Consider the following 21,462-nt stretch of genomic DNA (forward strand, 5'->3'; position numbering starts at 1 on the left):
ACGGTAGACATGAGTTCTACTCGTTTTGATACCGAGAAGTTTAACGGTAAAAATGATTTTGCCCTTTGGCAAATCAAGATGCAGGCGCTTCTTGTTCAGTAAGGCCTTGATGAAGCCTTGCCTGGTGCAAGATCCAAAGCCAAGGTTGAAGATCTGAGCAAAGAAGAGAGAGCAAGGCATGAGCAAATAGACAAGAAAGCTCACAGCACTATCATCCTTTGCCTTGGAGATAAAGTCCTCAGAGAAGTGGTAAAGGAGACATCGGCGGCGGCAATTTGGAGTAAACTGGAGACTTTGTACATGACAAAGTCATTAGCCAACAGACTTTATATGAAGCAACGGCTGTATTCAATGAAATTCTCTGAAGAGAAAAGCTTCGAGGAACAATTGGATGAGTTTTGTAAATCCATCGATGATCTAGAAAACGTGGATTCAAAGTTGGAGGATGAAGACAAGGCCATTCTGTTGTTGAATGCCCTTCCAAAGAGTTTTGAGCATATGAAGGATGCTATTATTTTTGGAAGGGAATCCCCAATTTCTCTGGAAGAAGTTCTTACTGCACTTCGGGCTAAAGAATTGCAGAAGATGAATGATCATAAACAAGATTCTGCCTCTGAGAGTTTACATATCAAGAAGAATAAGGGAAAATGGAAGAAACCTCAGGATGATTCAAAGAAAAAGGGGCAGCAGAAAGGTAAGGAAGGCAATGGAAAGGAAGTAAGGAAATGTTTTGAGTGTCAAAAACCTGGACATCTCAAAAAGAATTGCTACATTTGGAAAAGGAAACAACAGGAACTGAAAGGATCTCAAAATAATGCTGCAGATAACATCCAAGAAGGCACTGATGCTGAGGTGTTAAACATCATGAATGGAAAGGCAGAAAACAGTTGGATTCTTGATTCAGCATGTACTTTCCACATGTGTCCAAGAAAGGAATGGTTTCTTGACCTTGAAATGAAAGATAGTGGATCTGTGTTGTTAGGGAATAACCAGGTATGCCACATCAAAGGAGTGGGCAGCATTAAGTTCAAGATGTATGATGGATCTTTAAAAATTGTTTCTGATGTAAGATACATTCCAGACCTCAAGAGAAATCTTATATCTCTTGGAACTCTGGAATCTAAAGGATGTAGCTGGCAATCACAAGGTGGTGAACTACATGTCAGGAAAGGAAAACACCTGGTCATGAAAGCCAAAAGAAGGCAGAGCCTTTATTACCTTGAAGGGCAGGTCTTGGAAGAAGCTCACAGCTATGCCAGTCAAAATGATGAATCCATTAAATGGCATGAGAGACTCGGCCATGTCAGTGAGAGAGGTTTGAACGAGCTACTCAAGAAGAAGTTCTTGTCTCATCCAAATCCTTTCAAGCTGGAGCACTGTGAGCTATGCCTCTTAGGCAAGAGCAAAAGGCTGCCTTTTCCAAAGGGAAGACATATCTCAGAGAATATACTTGATTATGCTCATGCTGATCTATGGGGGCCCTCTTCAACACCTACAATGGGTGGAGCTAGGTACTTTCTGAGCATTATTGATGACCATAGCAGAAAGGTATGGGTATACTTACTCAAATTAAAATCAGATGCTTTCAAGTTTTTTAAGGAATGGTGTCTGGAAATGGAGAATCAAAAGAGACTCACACTTAAATGTCTTAGGACAGATAATGGACTAGAGTTTTTGTCCAAAGAATTTGATGATTTCTGCAAAGATAAAGGGATTAAAAGGCATATAACTGTTGCATCCAATCCACAACAAAATGGAGTTGTGGAAAGGATGAACAGGACTTTGCTAGAGAGAATGAGATGTATGTTGATTTCATCAGGACTATCTGAGAAGTTTTGGGGAGAAGCTCTATCAACTGCAACATACCTCATCAACAAGTGTCCATCCTCTGCGGTTGATTTCAAAACACCAGACGAAATATGGACATGCATTGCTCCAAACTATTCAGATATAAAGGTTTTTGGGTGTCAGGCTTTTGCACATGTCAAGCAAAGTAAACTTGCACCTAGAGCATACAGATGTGTTATGTTGGGATATCAACATGGGGTTAAAGGCTATAGATTATGGTGCACTGAAAAGGGACTCGGCAGAATTATCATAAGCAGGGATGTAATATTCAGAGAGAATATTATGCTTTTCAAGAAAGAAAAGGTTGAAACTGACAAAGGATCTAAGGAAATAAGAATTGCAGAAGTTGAGGTGGAGCCACAAGAGGATCTATCTTCCTCAGAAGAAGAGGAAACTCTTGAGAATATACAGGAATCAGATTCTGAAGTTCAAGCAAGTTCAGAGAGAGGAACAACAGATTATCAACTCACTAGAGATAGAGTTAAAAGGCAGATCAAACCACCTGATAGATATGGCCATGCTGATCTTATAGCATATGCACTTTCAGTTGCTGAAAATATTGAATATCATGAGCCATGCACATATAAAGAGGCCATGGAAGGGAAGGAAAGAGAGCAATGGCTGCAGGCTATGAAAGAAGAGATGGATTCTTTGAGTAAGAATCACACATGGATCATGGTTGATAGGCCAAAGCAGCAGAAAACTGTGAAGTGCAAATGGATTTTTAAGAAAAAGTTTGAACTTTTAAATGGCAAGGAAACTATCAGGTTTAAAGCTAGACTTGTTGCTAAGGGTTTCACACAAAAGGAGGGAATAGATTTCAATGAAATCTTTTCTCCAGTGGTTAAGCACTGCTCAATAAGAATTCTTCTATCTCTAGCTACACAACAGAACATGTTTTTGGAGCAACTTGATGTTAAAACAACTTTTCTGAATGGAAACCTTGAGGAGACCATTTTCATGGAACAGCCTGAAGGTTTTGCAAGTCCAGGAGATGAAAACAAGGTATGTCTTTTAAAGAAATCACTTTATGGCCTTAAACAAAGTTCAAGGCAATGGTATATTAGATTTGACAGTTTTATGATGAATTCTGGTTTTATCAAGTCTAAACATGATAGTTGTGTGTATATTAAGAAAGATGGTGGAAAGCCTGTTGTTTACTTGCTTTTATATGTTGATGACATGCTTATAGCTAGTCAAAGTAAGGCTGAAATTCACTGTATTAAAGATAAGTTGAAGGCAGCCTTTGAGATGAAAGATTTAGGTGAAGCTAGAAGGATTCTAGGAATGGATATTATTAGAAATAAGCAGGTGGTGAATTGCATCTGATGCAAAAGGATTATATTCTTAAAGTCATTAAGAAATTCCAGATGGATCAATCCAAGAGTGTTGTAGTGCCCATGACAACACAAACAAAGTTGTCTACTGCTCAGAGTCCAAATACAGCTGGAGAAAGAAAAGAGATGGTATCTATACCATATTCAAGTGCAGTGGGGAGCATCATGTATATGATGATATGTACTAGGCCGGATTTGGCTTATGCTATTAGTATATTGAGCAGGTTCATGGCTGATCCAGGTAGGGCTCATTGGGAAGCTCTGAAGCAAGTCTTGAGGTACATAAAAGGTACTGCAGATTGTGGAGTTATGTTCAAGAGAATAGATAAGTATGAAGGAAATCCTCTACTTGGTTTTGTTGATGCTGATTTTGCAGCAAATATTGATTCAAGAAGGTCGCAGACTGGATATATTTTTACTTTGTATGGAGCAGTTGTGTCATGGAGGTCTCTGTTGCAACCTGTGGTTTCTTTATCCACCACTAAGGCCGAATATTTGGCCATGACAGAGGCAGTAAAAGAAGGAGTATGGCTCAAAGGAATGATTGCTGATTTTGGGATTTCTCATAAATTTGTTACAATTTTCTGTGATAACCAAAGTGCTTTGCATTTAGCAAAGCACCAAGTTTTCCATGAGCGCTCAAAGCACATTGATGTGCGTTACCATTTCGTTCGAGATCTGGTCAACAAAGGCATAATACAGGTTTCAAAGGTTCCTACAGAAGAGAATCCAGCTGACTGCCTTACAAAGCCATTGCAGAGGATTAAGTTCGAGCATTGTCTCGAGCTTGTCAATGTTGTCTGAAAGAAGGAGATTATGCAGAAGAGGTTTTGGCAATCAAAGCAAGCAAGGTGGAGATTGTTATATATATGCTTGCATGTGAAGGTGCATACACACGTGCATGGACCAGAACTAGAAGATTACTTCTTTGGTATAACAACTTGCAGTTTGTTATTGAGTGCCGTTGGAGTTTGTTTTCTAGCTATTCTTTTGTACGTTTTCTTCTGCTGAGTATATATACTATTTTTCACTAGTTTTGCGAGAGGTTAATCTCTAGTTTTTCTTCTATTCCGAGTGGAAAGATCTGGAGAGCTATACACAGTTTCTTGAGTGATTGCTAAGCGTAGCCTTGATAGTTTTGGGAGCTCGAAGCATCTTTGTAAACTGTGGATTGGTGTTAATAAGATTGTCATCTCTTCTGCCGTGGATGTAAGCCCTTTAGTGGCTGAACCACGTAATCGCCGGTGCCATTTTAGATTTTTTACTCTGTTTGTGTGTTCTTGCTTTGGTGTGATTCCACTGTTCTTTACACATCCACATAGCATCTTACATAATATAAGGACATTATCTAGGATGCATAGACCCTTTTGACGTTCTACTCACATTTTGGTCAGTTTATTATCCCGCAACAGATGTTGGGCTCCATGCTGGCTGCCTTCAGTGTTCCCCTTTACCAAAGTGATGATGAAGTTGCAATCCACGTTACTGCAGCAATGGCTATGAAAACTCATCGAGATGCTTTTGTCCAATTTACCTCCCTCCATTCACCAGCAGATCATTAGACAAAAAAACATTGATGCAATCAAGGTAGGTAATCCTTGTCTGTTTATCATTATTTCTATCACTAAGCTAGTCTAAATGAATCTTTATCTAGTGCTACAAATAAAAGCTAACTGGAAACTGCAAAGAACCGAGATGCATGATGAGGATCGACTTGAATATTATTAGATGATAGACCATAGCTGTGGATATTGAAATCTCCTTTTTATGTTGTGAAGTTACTGGAACACCACCTTTGTAGAATTAGTCCTTTGAGACGGACTGTTTCTTACATCTGTCGATGCACAATGTACCAAGATTGTTGCAAACAACTTGCGTAATTCATTTGGCATTTCAAATGTTATTGCCTCATTCATGCAATCGAAAATGCTTTGATCAGCTTCTAATAAACCCCTTTTTTGTGCCGCTTCTTTGAATGTCGAGCATTCTATACCATTAACCATCAATAAATGTTGGAAAGAGGTTGGTCCCCTAACATGATTCAACAATAGTTTTTCATAATATCTTTCTCCTTTAATTGGACTTATTGCACTTATATCGTACAATAATGCCAATTTTCTACCTTTCTATCCAAAAATAGCATGTCTTATTCCATACGTAATGCTCTAAAAATTCTTTGTAGAGATACTGTCTTGCCTTTTCACTTGTAGCACATAGAAAAATATTCAATTAGCATTGTTTTTTAAATATGATCCCAGAATAAAAGTTTATGCAGATTTTGGGATGTGTGATAGGATACAAACTATTTATTAGGAAGGTGGAGCTGATAACCGCTGGAGAATTATTATTTAGACCAAATTCATAAATTCTCTGCATTGCTTCTTGTGCAGATACCCATCGTGCATCTTGAAATTTTTTGATGTCAATAAATTTGATGTGGCTCATCATCTTGGGTTATATGAACTGTCACCCTATCATGTCCCTTATAGATATATCTGTACAAATACTTAACAGCTGTGATACCAGAGCATACGTCGACATTAATATGACAGTTGTATATGGTGTTGTGTGGAGAACGCTCAGGATTTAATTTGGTTGGCCGAAGACCAAAGAGGGTTGCTGAAAGGATTTTGATTTAGGCAGGGGAAGAATGCTTCATACTGTTGAAGGAAAACGAAGATAATTAAATGTGTTACCAATATAGATAAATTAGAGCTTGGAAATAATTAATAATTTAATGGTTTCCATGTTCATCCAAATTTTAGCATAAATATATTATGTACGGCTGAATCAATTTTGTGTTGGATATATTGGGTAAAATAGGTAAATTCATTCCGCTGGGATGTCATGTCAACATATATTCTGATGATAATCAATATCAAGTGCAACCTAAAATCAAGTAAAATTAAAATCATGAATCCATACGAACAAAATAAATAAAGATAAAGAAACTCCGGTTTGTAGCCAAAAAAACAAAAGACAAAAAAAAGCATACTTATCATCAGAATAGAAATAAAATAAATAGAAAAATACTCAAATCTTTCTCATAAGAACGCCAGAAAATATAGCACTAAGAGGGTGTTTAGCTAAGCTTATTTTAAAGAGCTTATAAGTTCTTGGAGCTTATAAGATGTTTCAAGACCTTATAAGATGTAATTTTTAAGAGCTTATAAGTTGTCAAAGTGTTTGGATAATTGAGCTTATAAGCTAGAGAAAGAATTTTTTTGCTAGAGAGAGAAAATCGAAGAAAAATGAACTTGAATGATATATGATGAAAATAATAAATTATAGTTGAAAAATAATTGTAAAATGATTGTTGCATATGAGATTATAAAAAAATAAGTTGGGGTAGAGAAACTTATGTTTTGGAGCTTATTTTGCCAAATACTTTGAAGGAGCTTATAAGCTCGTAAATAGCTTATAAGCTGTTTTGAATAGCTTATAAGAGCATTGGCAACGCGGGCTCCTCGAGTAGTACTCGAGTAATGTTGTTTCCTCGAGCATGGCATTGCAACTAATGTTTCCTCGAGCATTACTCGAGTAATCGGGTAGTACTCGAGCCTCAAAAAAAAAAAAATTATTTTAATTTCCAATGGCTGTTTTTGTTTGTTTTTTTTTTAATTTTTTTTATTTTATTAAAGTTTTATGTAATATTTAGGATTTTATAATTAATGCAATTTAAATTTGAAATAAATTGTGTTATTTAAATTTGAGCAATAAAATTTAAATGAAAAACATAAAATCAAAACTAATGTTATCAAGTAGGCTATCAAGTAACCCCAATACAGCACTACCTACTCAATAACACAACCACTATCAAGTAGGCTATCAAGGCAAACACCCTCTAAGTGAATCGTAAATAGCTTATAAGCTGTTTTGAATAGCTTATAAGCTCACCCAAACACCCTCTAAGTGAATCGCAGAACTGGATCTGCGGAGCGTACGTTGTACGCATGACCAATGTAATTTATTTATTATATTTAAATTTTTAATTAGCAATTTGATCTATTTAATTCTATATATGACTAAACATATTTAAAATAATAATCAAATAAATTAATAAACTCTATCTAATCGGAACTATATGGATAGAAAAAAAAACACAGAAGAAAAGCAATAAAAAGAAATGCTAAAATGAAAAAAAATACTGAAAAAAAATACATAAAAATTGCAAAAAATACAAAAAAAATAAAGAAAATAGGAAAAAAAAAACATAAAAAAAGGAAACAAAACCAGGAAAAGAAAACCCAAAACACGTAAAAAGGGGGGGGGGGGGGGGGGGAATGAGTGGAAGAATGAAAACAAGCTAATGAAATATGCTTAACAATTAAATTAAGCCTAACACAGTTAAACATGGGTCAACAAAAGAAATCCATAAAAAAAAGTTTGAATGACATATTAATGCTTCAATATAATTGTGCGATGCTACAAAATTAGGACTCTCGACTTTCCAATGGTGAAATATGAGGACTCGATACACTTTAATTATCTAAGGATGGTGGAGGGACGACCGCGGACAGATCTTCAAACGCGGCAAGAGAGGTCGGTGAATCGCCGGTAAGTGGAGGACACAAAATCACAGAATTTCGCTTCACGGCAGCTATCTTGTTCAAAATATTATTCAAGGAATTATATTTATAGCTACTATCCTGTGGATTATTATTAGGAATCGTTTAGTAAGTTTGTTTTATTATAAAGGATTCCTAATTTAATTCAAAAATAATGGAAAACCTGGGAAGTTATTTGCTTCCGTTTTTTATGAGATTCTCTCTCTATCCGCAGATTCTGTATTTTTGACGCATATCTTGTTCTTGATTTGAGCTTATCTCTATCTTAATCTCCTCCAAACCCTAATTTTCGAATTAAATGGTGGAGATATACTTGAAAGATTTGATTTTTGAGTGATTGGATCTGATTTTTTTTTTGTATTTATTCATGCATGAAAATCACATCATCTTCATCACTCCTCATATCACACCTTGATCTACGTAAGAGACTCTTTGATTCCACAAGTTTTGTGCTTAATTACTTTTGTTTTCTCTCACTATGTCTAACCCAAACACACTTGAGATCATAAAACAGATCTTGTTAAGCCCCCAATTTCAGGCAACCATGGCCACCACCTCCACACCCACATTGCCGGCAAATCAGAAAGTTCAGGTATTGCCGACTCTGACTGCACCGGCGACAAACCCAGCGACAGAAAGTGTGCCGCCTCATCCACCAGTTATTCAGACACCGAAAACCACCAAAGTAGTGCTCAATCCAACGCCCATCTCTTTCATTACCCCACCAGAAGCCGAAAAGTCCACGAGGGAGCATCCGACGAGAAAGAGGAAATCTTTGGCTTTGCAGGCTCTTTTGCAGCACATCGAAGAATTGGAAAGCAGTCTTCTTCAGGCTCGCAAAGTCCATTGGGAGTCATCTTCCATCCTGAGCCAAGCCAAAGGGCAAGTGACAGCCCTCCTTTCTTCCCAAAAAGGGAGAGATTATGCTGTTCTGAAGATGCCGATGGAGCAGGGGACAAGGACAAGGAGTCTTTGAGTCAGGGGGAGTTTGTTTTTTGATGATGGATGGTTTAGAGTTTGTGTAGCTGTTCTCTTAAGCATGCAATTTTTATTTTTATTTTGATTTTGGGTGTTGCTTGCTATAATGTTACATCTGCAGGGGGAGATCACAGCAAGGGAGCAAGGGGGAGCAGCTTGTTGTTTTGGTTTTGTGAAGAAAGGTAAAAAGGGGGAGTTTGTTAGCGTCGATTATTTTTAGAATTTTGCTCTTTCTTCACATTGTGTTTGTAGGATATGACCAAGTCAAGGGTTGGAAGTCTTGAAGCTTGAAACAAGGAAAGGAAGGAACGTTCTCAGTTGAGAGAAAGAAGGAGCAAGAGAAGATAAGGAGAGATAGGAGGAGGAGTTGTTGGAAGCTCCTAAATTCAAAGGAAGGTGTGGACAAAGTGGAGTGAATACAACAAACTTTCCAACGGCCACTTGTCCACTATCAAATCCCATGACTTCAACCTTGGTAATCAAGATTCGAATCTTATAAATACGAGGGTGAAGTCTCAGATCAAGGCACGAACTCAGAGAGAAGAAATCAAGCTTTTAGAGTGATATGTGTCGGAGTGCTGTTTCTTGTGTTAGGACAACATTAGCTATAACATTCTTTGTTTTGTTGGATTTCGGAGTATAGCTCTTGAATCCAGTTTGTGTTTGTTAGTGAGAGTGTCTAGAGTTTAATACCTAGCTCATTGTAAAGGTATTGAACGTGAGTGTCATTCTCCCTTTAGTCATTTTGCCATAAAATTGTGTTCGTTTATTTCCGCTGCAAAGATTTACTCTGTGCTATTTAGTGTGTTACTTTAACACAGGGTTTCTGTTTGGCTCTGTGTGTTAAAGTAACACACATAAACCCTATGTTAAAGTAACACACTAACTAGCACAGAGTAAATCTTTGCAGCGGAAATAAACGAACACAATTTTTGGTAAAATTTCTTCAAGTTATAAAATAACTTGAAGAACGCCTTATGGCAAAATGACTAAAGGCAGAATGACACTCACGTTCAATACCTTTACAATGAACTAGGTATTAAACTCTAGACACTCTCACTAACAAACACAAACTGGATTCAAGACCTATACTCCGAAATCCAACAAAACAAAGAATGCTATAGCTAACGTTGTCCTAACACAAGAAACAGCACTCCAACACAGACCACGTACTCTAAAAGCTTGATTTCTTCTCTCTGAGTTCGTGCCTTGATCTGAGACTTCACCCTTGTATTTATAAGCTTCGAATCTTGATTCCCAAGGTTGAAGTCATGGGATTTGATAGTGGACAAGTGGCCGTTGGAAAGTTTGTTGTATTCACTCCACTTTATCCACTCCTTCCCTTGAATTTAGGAGCTTCCAACAACTCCTCCTCTCTCTCTCCTTATCTTCTCTTGCTCCTTCTTTCTCTCAACTGAGAAAATTCCTTCCTTTCCCAAGCTTCAAGACTTCCAACCGTTGACTTGGTCATATCCTACAAACACAATGTGAAGAAAGAGCAAAATTCTAAAAATAATCGACACTAACAAACTCCCCCTTTTTGCCTTTCTTCACAAAACCAAAACAACAAGCTGCTCCCTTGCTGTGATCTCCCCCCGCAGATGTAACATTATAGCAAGCAACACCCAAAAAAAAAAAAAAAATTGCAAGCTTAAGAGAACAGCTACACAAACTCTAAACCATCCATCATCAAAAAACAAACTCCCCCTGACTCAAGGACTCCTTGTCCCCTGCTCCATCAGCATCTTCAGCAGCATAATTTCCCCATTTTTGGGAAGAAAAGAGGGCTGTCACTTGCCCTTTAGATTGGCTCAGGATGGAAGATGACTCCCCATGGACTTTGCGAGCCTGAAGAAGACTGCTTTCCAGTTCTTCGATGTGCTGCAAAAGAGCCTGCAAAGTCAAAGATTTCCTCTTTCTCGTCGGATGCTCCCTCGTGGACTTTTCGGCTTCTGGTGGGGTAATAAAAGAGATGGGCGTTGGGTTGAGCACTACTTTGGTGGCTTCCGGTGTCTGAATAACTGGTGGATGAGGCGGCACACTTTCTGTCGCTGGGTTTGTCGCCGGTGCAGTCAGAGTCGGCAATACCTGAACTTCCTGATTTGCCGGCAATGTGGGTGTGGAGGTGGTGGCCATGGTTGCCTGAAATTGGGGGCTTAACAAGATCTGTCTTATGAGCTCAAGTGTGTTTGGGTTAGACATAGTGAGAGAAAACAAAAGTAATTAAGCACAAAACTTGTGGAATCAAAGAGTCTCTTACGTAGATCAAGATGTGATATGAGGAGTGATGAAGATGATGTGATGGGCGTTGGGTTGAGCAAAATGACTAAAGGGAGAATGACACTCATGTTCAATACCTTTACAATGAACTAGGTATTAAACTCTAGACACTCTCACTAACAAACACAAACTGGATTCAAGAGCTATACTCCGAAATCCAACAAAACAAAGAATGTTATAGCTAACGTTGTCCTAACACAAGAAACAGCACTCCAACACAGATCACTCTAAAAGCTTGATTTTTTCTCTGTGAGTTCGTGCCTTGATCTGAGACTTCACCCCTGTATTTATAAGCTTCGAATCTTGATTACGAAGGTTGAAGTCGTGGGATTTGATAGTGGACAAGTGGCCGTTGGAAAGTTTGTTGTACTCACTCCACTTTGTCCACTCCTTCCCTTGAATTTAGGAGCTTCCAACAACTCCTCATCTCTCTCTCCTTATCTTCTCTTGCTCCTTCTTTCTCTCAACTGAGAACGTTCCTTCCTTTCTTTGTTTCAAGCTTCAACACTTCCAACCCTTGACTTGGTCATATCCTACAAACACAATGTGAAGAAAGAGCAAAATTCTAAAAATAATCGACACTAACACATCAATTTTTATTTAACAAAAGATAAAAGAATTAGTTAGATATTATATTAAATTAATTATAGGGGAAGACGAATAGATTTATATTTTAGGTGAATCTGAATTGACTTATGTTGAAGGAATTGTAGCTATGTTGTGGATTATTATTAAGAATCGTTCAGTTAGTTTGGATTTTGTAAAGGATTCATAAACCAATTCAAGCTTCAATTTTTAAGTAAAAAATTAAGTTAGAAGGCTTAGAAAATTTCTAAATAAACCAAAGTTTGAAGTAATAGAAGATTTGGATATAAAATATTTTTTATAGATTAATTAGGATGACAAATAAATGTATATCAAATAGATTTATTTTATAAATAAAAATATATCACAAGGGTAAAATAAAAATAGACAATTCACAGGTTGTGTCTCGTTAGGCTCTTTTTCTATTTATAAAGACCAAGAATAATTCTTTAGTTCGCAATCGCCATTCAGTTAGTGGAAAACAACATGTAACTTGACTCTATATGTTGAGATGGAACCAAAGCAACAAGAAAACATACTCAACCAATTAATCTCATATAAAAAGAAGCACCAGAAAAAGGATCCACATACAATCACACTTTAAATATAAAAACTCAGCGAAATCAAACAAGGACAACTTTCAACCTCAACTTGGAAATGTAACTTATCTTCTAAACTAATCTCCAATTTAATGAACTAAAAATTAACGTACCTTGATGATAACAACCACTTTGAAATTTAATTTCTCAATTAGAGTTCCATAGAGATTCATCCATGTAAGCAGTCCACATATCCAAGCATTCTTCTTCCCCGTAATGCATAGTCTCTCACCATTCATTAAGTTCCAAAAATTCAGTATTACAGTACTTCCCGATGTACCAATTCCGCCAAGAACAATGACAAATACAGTAGTTACTTCTGAATTAACAACCGGTGATACTGTCTACATAATGACAATATACATTTGAGTATAATCAATACTCAACATAGTTGAATACTTGTTTAATCACTCTTCAGTTTTATCAATCTTATTTATCCTATTCACCGAACAAAACGCCCCCTTAGATTTTGAATATTGCAAATTGGTGCATCTGCCAATTTCATCTCTTTCCTTGATTTTGTTACAAATGAGTAATCAATTGAAGGGTACAACAAAGTAGCTTTCTTATCTTCAAAATATCTTCTGTATTTATGTTAGATTTGTGCAAAACAACTATTTTGGGTGTGTTCTCTTTACGTGGAAAACATATATTTTCACCTTTTTCTACTCTTTTCACATGTTACGTAAGATGGATAATTTCTCTATGTAGGATGAAAAAAAAATGGACAGCTCATTTTTTCTCTTTTTTACTTTAATTCATGCTTAGCATTAACGCGAGTAGTACTTTTCCATCTAAAATATAGGAAAAATGTGATTTTAAATTTACAATCAAAGAAAACACACGATGGTGTGACACAAAAACAATCGTGATATGCTATACTCAACTGTTAACCAAAAAAGTCAATAGACATAAACCAACACTCATGATACATACAGACAACAAAAAATAGAATAAAAGAATAATGTGTTTGGACACACCTTCTACATGGTGTGATCAACTTTCAAATCTATGTTACATCTTATTTCTAGTGAATCAAGAAACATATTTCCACATTTAAGCAATTTACAAGATTTTGAATCTGCTAGAAAATCCTAGTTATCAACAGCCTTAGCATCATTACCGGTTAATTGGAGCAAAACAAATTTGTGGAGTTCTTTGCATTGGTAAGGTTGCGTAGTTTCATTACAAGCTGTTGCCTTTCACCCTCTACCTCTGCAAACTTGAGGCTCATGTCCGAATACCTCCCCTCCATATCCTTCAACTCCTTTTCCATTGATTTGTTCCTTTCCATTATTAATCCCATTTCCTTTTTCAAATCTTCAACCTCAGTATTATCACTCGAATCTGATAAGCCGCTGCTGCAATGCACGGGAAACGTTTTTTATATTTCTATATTTATATAAAATTGATACCAATTCAATTATCAAATTTCACAACTTTAGAAAGTAAAAATAATAAGAAGATAAAGAATCTAAAAAGAATAAAAATATAATTTACAAACAAACCTTCAGATTTTGAAATCAATTTAAAATTAATTTCAAATTGAAATCTTGGCTTTTTAATATAGTGTAGATGAATCAGATTTTGGATTAATCATAGTTTATGTCTTCAACTTACGTTTTCACTTCAAAAACCCTCAACTTTGGAAAAAAAATTATTTATGTCCACCCTTATTGAATCCAACGACAAAATGATGAGTCACCTCGTTGGATTCTTATTGCTCAAGGTTTTTTTTTTCTGCAATTTTATATTGAATAATATAGATTCCGTCGCCGGATTCTGTAACATGGGACATAAATCAAATATTTTCCAAAGTTGAAAACTTTTTAATTGAAAATGTAAGCTGGGGATATTTTTTGAAAAATACTCAAAAGTTAGATGATATACCATTTTCTTGATAAGATTGCTCCACAGTTTACACTTGATGTTGTGCTTAAGTTTTCACTGGAAGCTTTCTGCATTGAAGCAAGCATTCATTATTGAAATTGTGGCAAAAAACTAAATGTTTGAAGAGTGAACAAACTTGTAACTAACCTTTTCAACTTCATTCACATTCAAGCTTTCCTCCAACTCTTCAATTCTCTTGTGAAGAATCTTTTCCTTCTCTGAAAATGCATGAGCTGATTTCTCAAGAGCAGTCTCCTTCAACTTGATTTCACACTGTTGAATACAGCAATGGAATCAATACATCATGTGAGATGCATATGCATATATATCAAAATCAAACAAGTGTAGACTAACTTACCTCAAGCAACTTTATCTTATTCGAAGCCTCCTTCGATCCACGGGCAACGGGTTTACTCGTTGCTCGATCCCTAGTTTTCCTCTCGAGGATTTTGCACGCGTCTTCCTTCTTCTTGATCTCACTCCTCAACTGCAAAACTTGCTTCCTCAAACCCTCCTTCTCCGCCTCATCAAGTGACCGGAGAGAATCCAGCTCCGATTGCAGTTTCGTAGCTGCCAACTCTTTTTCCTTCACCAGACACCTCATTCTGTTCAATTCCTTATCCAGCTCTGCAGCCTCCATCCTCATAACCATGACCCTGCTCTCGAGTTCAACCTTCTCGTCATTCCCTTGCTCCACGAGCAGCTCCGTTTCCTTCACGGACACCTTCATCCTCTCGAGCTCGTGCACCACAGCCTCCTTACTCCCCTTCTCCTCCAACAGAATCTCGTTCTTGGCAATGTGCTCTTCAATCTCCTCTTTAAGCCTCGAGATCTCATCCGAGAGGAGTCTCTCCGTTTCCTCAGCAATCTCCCTGTGACGTTCCAGCTGAATGCCTCGTTCATTTATCTCCGACTGCTGCTTCTCTATTTGGTCACTCATCGCGGTAACTTGGGCCGTGACTTGCTGCAGTCGCGCCTCATAATGCCCCTCGACTGACTGGTGCTCCTCAGAGATTCTACTGAGAGTTTCCTCAAGACAAGCCTTGTCCACACGGAGCTCGTTTGCTTCCGCCAGAGACTTGGTGGCCAGCTTCTCGTTGGCCTCAAACGTCGATGCCATCTGCACGGAGAGCTTCCGGAACTCATTCTGCAGTCGCTCTGCTGCATTGGCGTTCTTCCACCTCATCTTCTTTAGCATCTCCTCGGCTCTTATTGCCCTCTTCTCCTGCTCAATTTTGGAGCATGTGAGAGCTTCCACATCGGCTTCAAAACCCCGCGCCTGCCTCTCAACTTCCTTCTCTAGGCTGGCAACACGGCCTCGAAGCTCGCTTATCGTCACAAGTGAATCTTCATACTCCTTCGTTCGGCTCTGCAATTCATGCTCCAGATTCTCAATCTCAGCATTGGTGTCGGGAGACGAGCACTCGTACTGCATCTTCAGCTGCTCGTGGATCTGGCTCTGCTCGAGCTTACACGCCATGTCGTGATTCGCCTGCTTCACGACCTCGTAATCGAGGGCTAGCTGCTCCATCTGCATCTCCAGCTCATCTTTATCCCTCTTGTATAAGTCTATCTCATTTTGCAACTCAACAATCTCTTGTTCTAGAAGAGACGATCCCTCGACTTCACCGTGCTGCTTAACAATATCCTCCAGCGCCTTCTGCTCCTCCTCGTCATCCTCATCATCGAGCTGATAAACGACAGCCACTTCTCTCAATTCTCCATCCATCCCCTTGCTTTTCTCCTCCAGCATCTCCTCAAGGTCCCTCACTGCAAGAATCAGCTCAGCGTTCGACTCCTGAGTTTTCTGGAGCTGAACACGAAGGTTCGTGTTCAACTCCTTCGTGTAACTCAGCTCTTGCCGGAGTTCATCAACTACTGCCTGCGAATCCACTCCATCAAAGATGAAACTAGCCTTCGTTTCACCTCTGAGCCGCTCGCATTCTTCCTTGAAAGCATCTCTTTCTTGTTTCAAGCAAACAACTTCTCTCCAGTGATCCTGCCCTCTCTTGCTCTCCTTCCCAATCTGCTTCCGCAGCGCCTGCAGCTCTAACTCGGACATGTCGGCCTGCCTCGACAGCGCAGCAACCTCAGCTTTCAGCTTCTCGATCACAACATCCGGAGCCTCCTCGTCTAGAAAAGTTCCTCCCAAGGCGCTCCTTGAAGTGTCGTTGGGGGTGGCAGAGTCCCTCAGCCACTCCCACGAACTCCGGTGCACCGGTGAAGGCGTGTCAGATTTTGGCCCCGGAGTTGTCAAGTATCTAACAGGCTCGTTCTTCGTCTGCATCTCCCAAGGCGCTTCTAGCCCGGAGCTGCTCCCGGAACTCGACAGAGTGATGTCCGAACCACTAGAAGCCCGGAGCGTCGTCTCAAACTCAGCCTTGCTAGATGGTGGATCCTCCTAAATAAGAACATATTAAAGATTATACGATCAAACAAGTTCAACCCCATCAAAGATTCATATCCTATCACTCAAAGTAAACGTCCAGAAACGAAGCACTTCTAGAGAAACACGAGATTTACTTCAACGGAATCGCTTCTGAATGCTCCATCAGCATCATCACCATGGGAATACAAACTTGCATCCTCATTTTCTTCAATCTCCCTGTGGAGAGCCAGCCAATCAATCAAGTAATTCTCGAACGAATACGAGCACGAATACATGGAAAAACTAAAACTTATGAAACTACCTTTGATCATGTACCCTCTGGATAGATACCTGTTGAGACATACACATCTTTATCAGATCAGCAACCAGTTCAAGAAAACACACAACACACACTACCTAAAAAGGATTCTTCAACCAACTCCACAAACAATCTCCATTTCTCATCAAGCTACATCTAAAAATCATGAATGCTCGTAGGAAAGGGGAATGAAAGAACTCACATGAAGTATGGCTTCGCCCTTTGAGTTCTTGAGCGGAAGAGACGCCAAGGAGGGCTTGCTCGCCTCTGCATAGATGGAGAAATCGATAGAAGCCTCTCCGACAGCTCCTGATCTAGATGAACCCTACAAAAACATCAAGAAAAGCGCACGGCTTCAAGAACGAATCGTTCTTAACAAAAGGCAATGAAAACACAAATGCATTATCTTCCTCTGAAGCTAACATACCGTGCTTAAGACCAAGAGATACATCTTTTGATGAATCTTCCCTGATTTTGGATCCCTATTGAACTTGACAGTCTCATAAACTGGATTCTCCCACACACAACCCCCATCTCGAACTGCAGCCTTTTCCGACCTTGCAGAGGGCTTGCCGGTATCTCCGGGGACAACGGAGACCATCAATCCATCCCCTCCAACCTGTGTCACCTGAACAGGCAACAAAGTGCAACTCAGTTGGTAAGACCATTAGATTGGGGGTTCGAGTCATCACGAGGGGAAATGGGGAACCATAAGTGGCGGACACAAGAGTATCCAAGGGGGGCTTAAGCCCCCACCAAACAATAATTTTTTTATTAATATTCTTTTAAATGATTAAATTATTGGTATTTTGTGTGAATCATTGTACGTTAGCCCCCATCACCAAATCAAAACCTAAGAAAATTGTCTTTTGGAAATCTAAAACTCAAAATTTAGAAAACATGGTCTCTACCAGAGATGGGAATCACTATTCATCATCTTTTATCACCTGATCAATCTCACACAATGCTTACTTCTCGCTCTCTGATTGCTATATAAATCAAGACAACTATCTTCCAAAACATTTCAAATAGTAAAGTTACATAATTTTGCACTGCATTATGTTTCATTCTAATTTCTAGCCACACATTTTCAACCATCCAAGAATGCATCAATATTTTTCTCACAAAATCCAAAAAAGAGAGAAGGAATTGTATATATATACCTGAGATGCATGAAAGTGCAACTTGAAAACAGCTTTGATTCTGTGCTTGTCGCTCCACCATCGCGCCGGCTTGAACATATCTTCTGCTATTTCACCTTGAATTCCGCATCACGCCGGAATTTGAAACGCCCACTTCGAGGTAGAAGAAGAAAAGAAATTGCGTGGTGGTGAAGGAAACACCAACAGGAGGGGCTCAATGCATTAATGGCGGATCAGAAAATAGGAGCGTTAAAGCTCTGTTTAGCGCTTATAGGGAAGATAGAGATGAAGGGAATAGCGAGGGAGGCTGAGAAAGATTGAGTTATTGTGTGCTCTTTCTTTCAGCATTTCGCCATAACTCCATAAAAGTACTGTATGGGCTGGCTGTTGAGAGAGAGAGAGAGAGAGAGAGGAAGTTTATTTGTTTGGGAGTTTTTGGGGTTTATGTATGTATGGACCATTATTTTTTTGGTTTTTATTTTATCTTCTTCTCTTTTCTGAGAAGGAGAAAAGTTGAGGTGAGGTTGAAGCTTCTGTGAGTGAACTTTTTGTTTTGGAGTATTTTTGTCTGTCTCACTATCCGAGACGAGACGACTATCCTTTTCCCATATTTTTAACGTTTATTTTTTTGGTATATTACCGGATGAAAGTTTTTTTTTTAAATTGCACTCAATTTTTTAAAATAAAAATATACTCCTTCTTCGTTCACATAAAATATAGGGTTAAATAATTTTAATACTCACTTCCATAATATATCTATCAAATCTACCCACCTTTATAAAACATCTATGAAAAACACCCACTTCATAGTGAAATACTATTCCTACCCTTATACAATATCTCTCTTTATACTTCATCTTATACATTAATCTGCGCTTCTAAAATTGGTATCAGAGCGGGTTTTTATTGAAGAATTATATTATATTTAATTTATTTTATAATTAACTAATGTGGGAGGAGACTCCATTAAAATTTATGGATCCGGACGAGTGTCCGAGATGTATTGTATACAGGAATTATCTTCAAAATTTGGAGAGAGAAACTACTCGTCTATTAGACGACCTCAACTGGAATAATCGAGCTCTCGTAACGAACATTTGTCGAGGAGAAGATGGAGAGATTATTCGTGATATCATCACGAGTATTCAGTTCTACCATGAACACCTTACAGGAATCGCCGAAACCAGAACGGCGATTGAACGCGCAAAAAATGGCGCCCATCAGTCACACGACTAATGGAACAGAAGGACAAAGCTGGAACAGCCTATCCAGCTTATCAAAAGATCGAGCCAAACTCTTCCGACAATGTCAACTTGCGGAAGATTCAAAGAACGGTGGAATATTATGGCAACAAGCTATATGATCTACCGATGGAGATGAGCCAAATATCACTCAAACAAGAGGAAACCTTAAAACCCTTATGTGATATTCAGAAAAAAGTGGAGGATATTGAAAGACGGAAACCATGTTCCGAAAAAATTCGGAATACATGGTCCAAAGACCCAACATATCCGCTACCACTTAATGCAGCGCCCAAGGAACTGCAGCCGGAGGACATAATCCGAATCGTGAAAGGGAAAAACCATGAATAACCCTGATCGAATCGGATTAGAGGATCTACAAGAGTTAGCAGAATCATTTGCTAACCTAAATATGGTTGATCTAAAGATGAACCATGGAGATGAGGTGCCCAAAACAGAGCACCCACAAGAGGAATGATCCAGGAAAGGTGGGGCTCGTGAATAATCGAGCCATTATCAACAAACCAGAAGACGCCAGCCTAAGATGCAGGACACTCCTGTAGGGAAGGCCACACTTGAACCAATCCGCCCATACGGATTGATTCTCAACCTCGATGAAGCCAGCTTTAAAGATTGGGAAGTTCTCATCGATGACTGGGCTTCAGCTATGAAGGTCGTGATTGCCACGATAGAATATGATATAAATGAATTTATCAAAATCTTCGAGGCAAGTTTTGCTGGAATGGCAAAACAATTTTAGGATAAGGCATCAACGGAGGCCAAGAATGAGTTGTTCACCAAAGAATAAGCTCTGGAAATCCTTGAAAATGCCGCCCACCAGATTAAAATCCATTTTTCTTGGAATGGGTTTCTTTGAAGCATCAAGAGAAGAGAAGCGCAAAAAATATCGACAAGCATGTTTAGCCCTATTTTGTGATGAATTTATGGGTGTTTACGTCTTATATTGACTTTTATTTTGGTCTCTTTCACTCAAGTGTTGATTGATTTGAGCTTTTGTGCTAATTTTGTTGTCTCAGGATTTTATGCTCAAATTGATTGATATGTGGACAAAAAATAAAGTCAGAATTTAGTTGATTGGTCTCAAGAAGAATCGAAGTTCGTCTCGATACGAGTTCGTAGGCGAAAACGGATCCAAAATCTGACTTGAAACGAGGGAGAACGGACCAAAACAAAAACGCTGCGCATTGCAGTCTGCGAAAGGCATAGACGGCGGCGCCGTATCATGGCGGGCGCCGTCCACGGCGCCGCCGTCCGTACGGCGGCCGCCGTCACTGGGCGGCAGTTACGTTTTTCCATTTTAAAGCCCTTTTTTTAGGGTTTTGACCCCACCTCTCGGCCCCAGCAGCCTCCTAGGCGATTTCCACCTTAATTCCCTTAGTTTTTGAGTGATTTCAACACCAACAACACCTTGTGGATTCATTGGATTGAAGTTTACATCAGTTTTACATTCCGTTGGATTGTATTTCTAGATCATACTCTTTGTAAGAACTCATTTGCTTTCTCAATTGAAGTTTATTGTTTCCTTTGGTTTTACTATCTTGTTCCTTTTATGCTCTTGATGAATGAGATGATCTTAGATTAATTTCCGTGATGTGGTTGATTCTTGATAATTAAGTGCTTAGTTAGTTCGTCGTTGAGTTGCTTGCGGAATTCTCTTTGATTGTGTGTGCTTGCTTAACATTCATTTGATTAAATGTTAATATGTTATTTCGCCTAGATAATCGTTGTTTATGGTTGTTGAATTGATGATTGCTTTCTAGATTGATAGTTTAGAACCCTAGCTTTGTTTGCCTTCTTGCGTTCTTATCGGCTTCCTATCTTTTGCCTAGTTAACTTTATATGCTTTATTTTAATTACGCATTAGTTAATCGGAGAGAGAGTGTCAGACCCAAACTTCTGATTAGATTGTTTAGGTTTATTTCCTATTTTCTGTGCGTAGCATGATCAGAGCCCTGTTTAGCCTTCCTTGAGAGACGACTTGGGTTAGCTTATTACACTAGGACGACCTCGTACGATTGCGAGTCAATCCCTTAGGTGTTTTGGGTTGAGTCAAATTTTGGCGCCGTTGCCGGGGAAGGCTTTAGGCGTTTGGTTGTGCTACTTTGTTTTCCGTGTTTATTTTATTTTTATTTTTGCTCGGTTATTTTCTTTCTCCCACTGGTGCGTTTGATCTGTTTTGTTGAGTGTTGTGTTGCTAGGGAGTTAAAGTCTTAACAGGAATTTGACATTCTACTTGAAAACACTCACCGTGCACGCGAGGTGCTTGAAGCCTAGGAGAGAGTACCG

General features: G+C 38.7%; 3 protein-coding genes across 4 annotated transcripts; 2 read left to right on the plus strand and 1 right to left on the minus strand.

Annotated features, from left to right (window-relative positions):
• Positions 1–3,218: 3,218 nt before the first annotated feature.
• LOC131013379 (secreted RxLR effector protein 161-like) lies at positions 3,219–3,989 on the plus strand. The gene has a single exon (XM_057941445.1). The coding sequence runs from the start codon at positions 3,219–3,221 to the stop codon at positions 3,987–3,989; it is 771 nt and encodes a 256-aa protein (XP_057797428.1).
• Positions 3,990–7,532: 3,543 nt separating this feature from the next.
• Positions 7,533–9,513, plus strand: LOC131012503 (uncharacterized). Its single transcript, XM_057940501.1, has 2 exons — positions 7,533–7,742; positions 8,279–9,513. Exons 1-2 carry the CDS (start codon positions 7,639–7,641, stop codon positions 8,727–8,729), a joined length of 555 nt encoding a protein of 184 aa, XP_057796484.1. The 5' UTR covers positions 7,533–7,638; the 3' UTR covers positions 8,730–9,513.
• Positions 9,514–13,084: 3,571 nt separating this feature from the next.
• LOC131012460 (uncharacterized) lies at positions 13,085–18,388 on the minus strand. Of its 2 annotated transcripts, none has more exons than XM_057940414.1 (9): positions 17,936–18,388; positions 17,200–17,400; positions 16,975–17,097; positions 16,776–16,804; positions 16,609–16,690; positions 14,444–16,486; positions 14,233–14,358; positions 14,086–14,153; positions 13,085–13,553 (listed from the first exon to the last, which is right to left on the minus strand). In XM_057940414.1, exons 1-9 carry the CDS (start codon positions 18,011–18,013, stop codon positions 13,322–13,324), a joined length of 2,982 nt encoding a protein of 993 aa, XP_057796397.1. In that variant the 5' UTR covers positions 18,014–18,388; the 3' UTR covers positions 13,085–13,321. The 2 variants fall into 2 exon arrangements, with proteins under 2 accessions (XP_057796397.1, XP_057796396.1); XM_057940413.1 differs by having other exon boundaries at positions 13,085–13,556; positions 17,936–18,384.
• Between the last annotated feature and the right edge of the window lie 3,074 nt (positions 18,389–21,462).

This window comes from Salvia miltiorrhiza, chromosome 2 (genome assembly GCF_028751815.1).
Source record: "Salvia miltiorrhiza cultivar Shanhuang (shh) chromosome 2, IMPLAD_Smil_shh, whole genome shotgun sequence".
Taxonomy (NCBI): Eukaryota; Viridiplantae; Streptophyta; class Magnoliopsida; order Lamiales; family Lamiaceae; genus Salvia; species Salvia miltiorrhiza.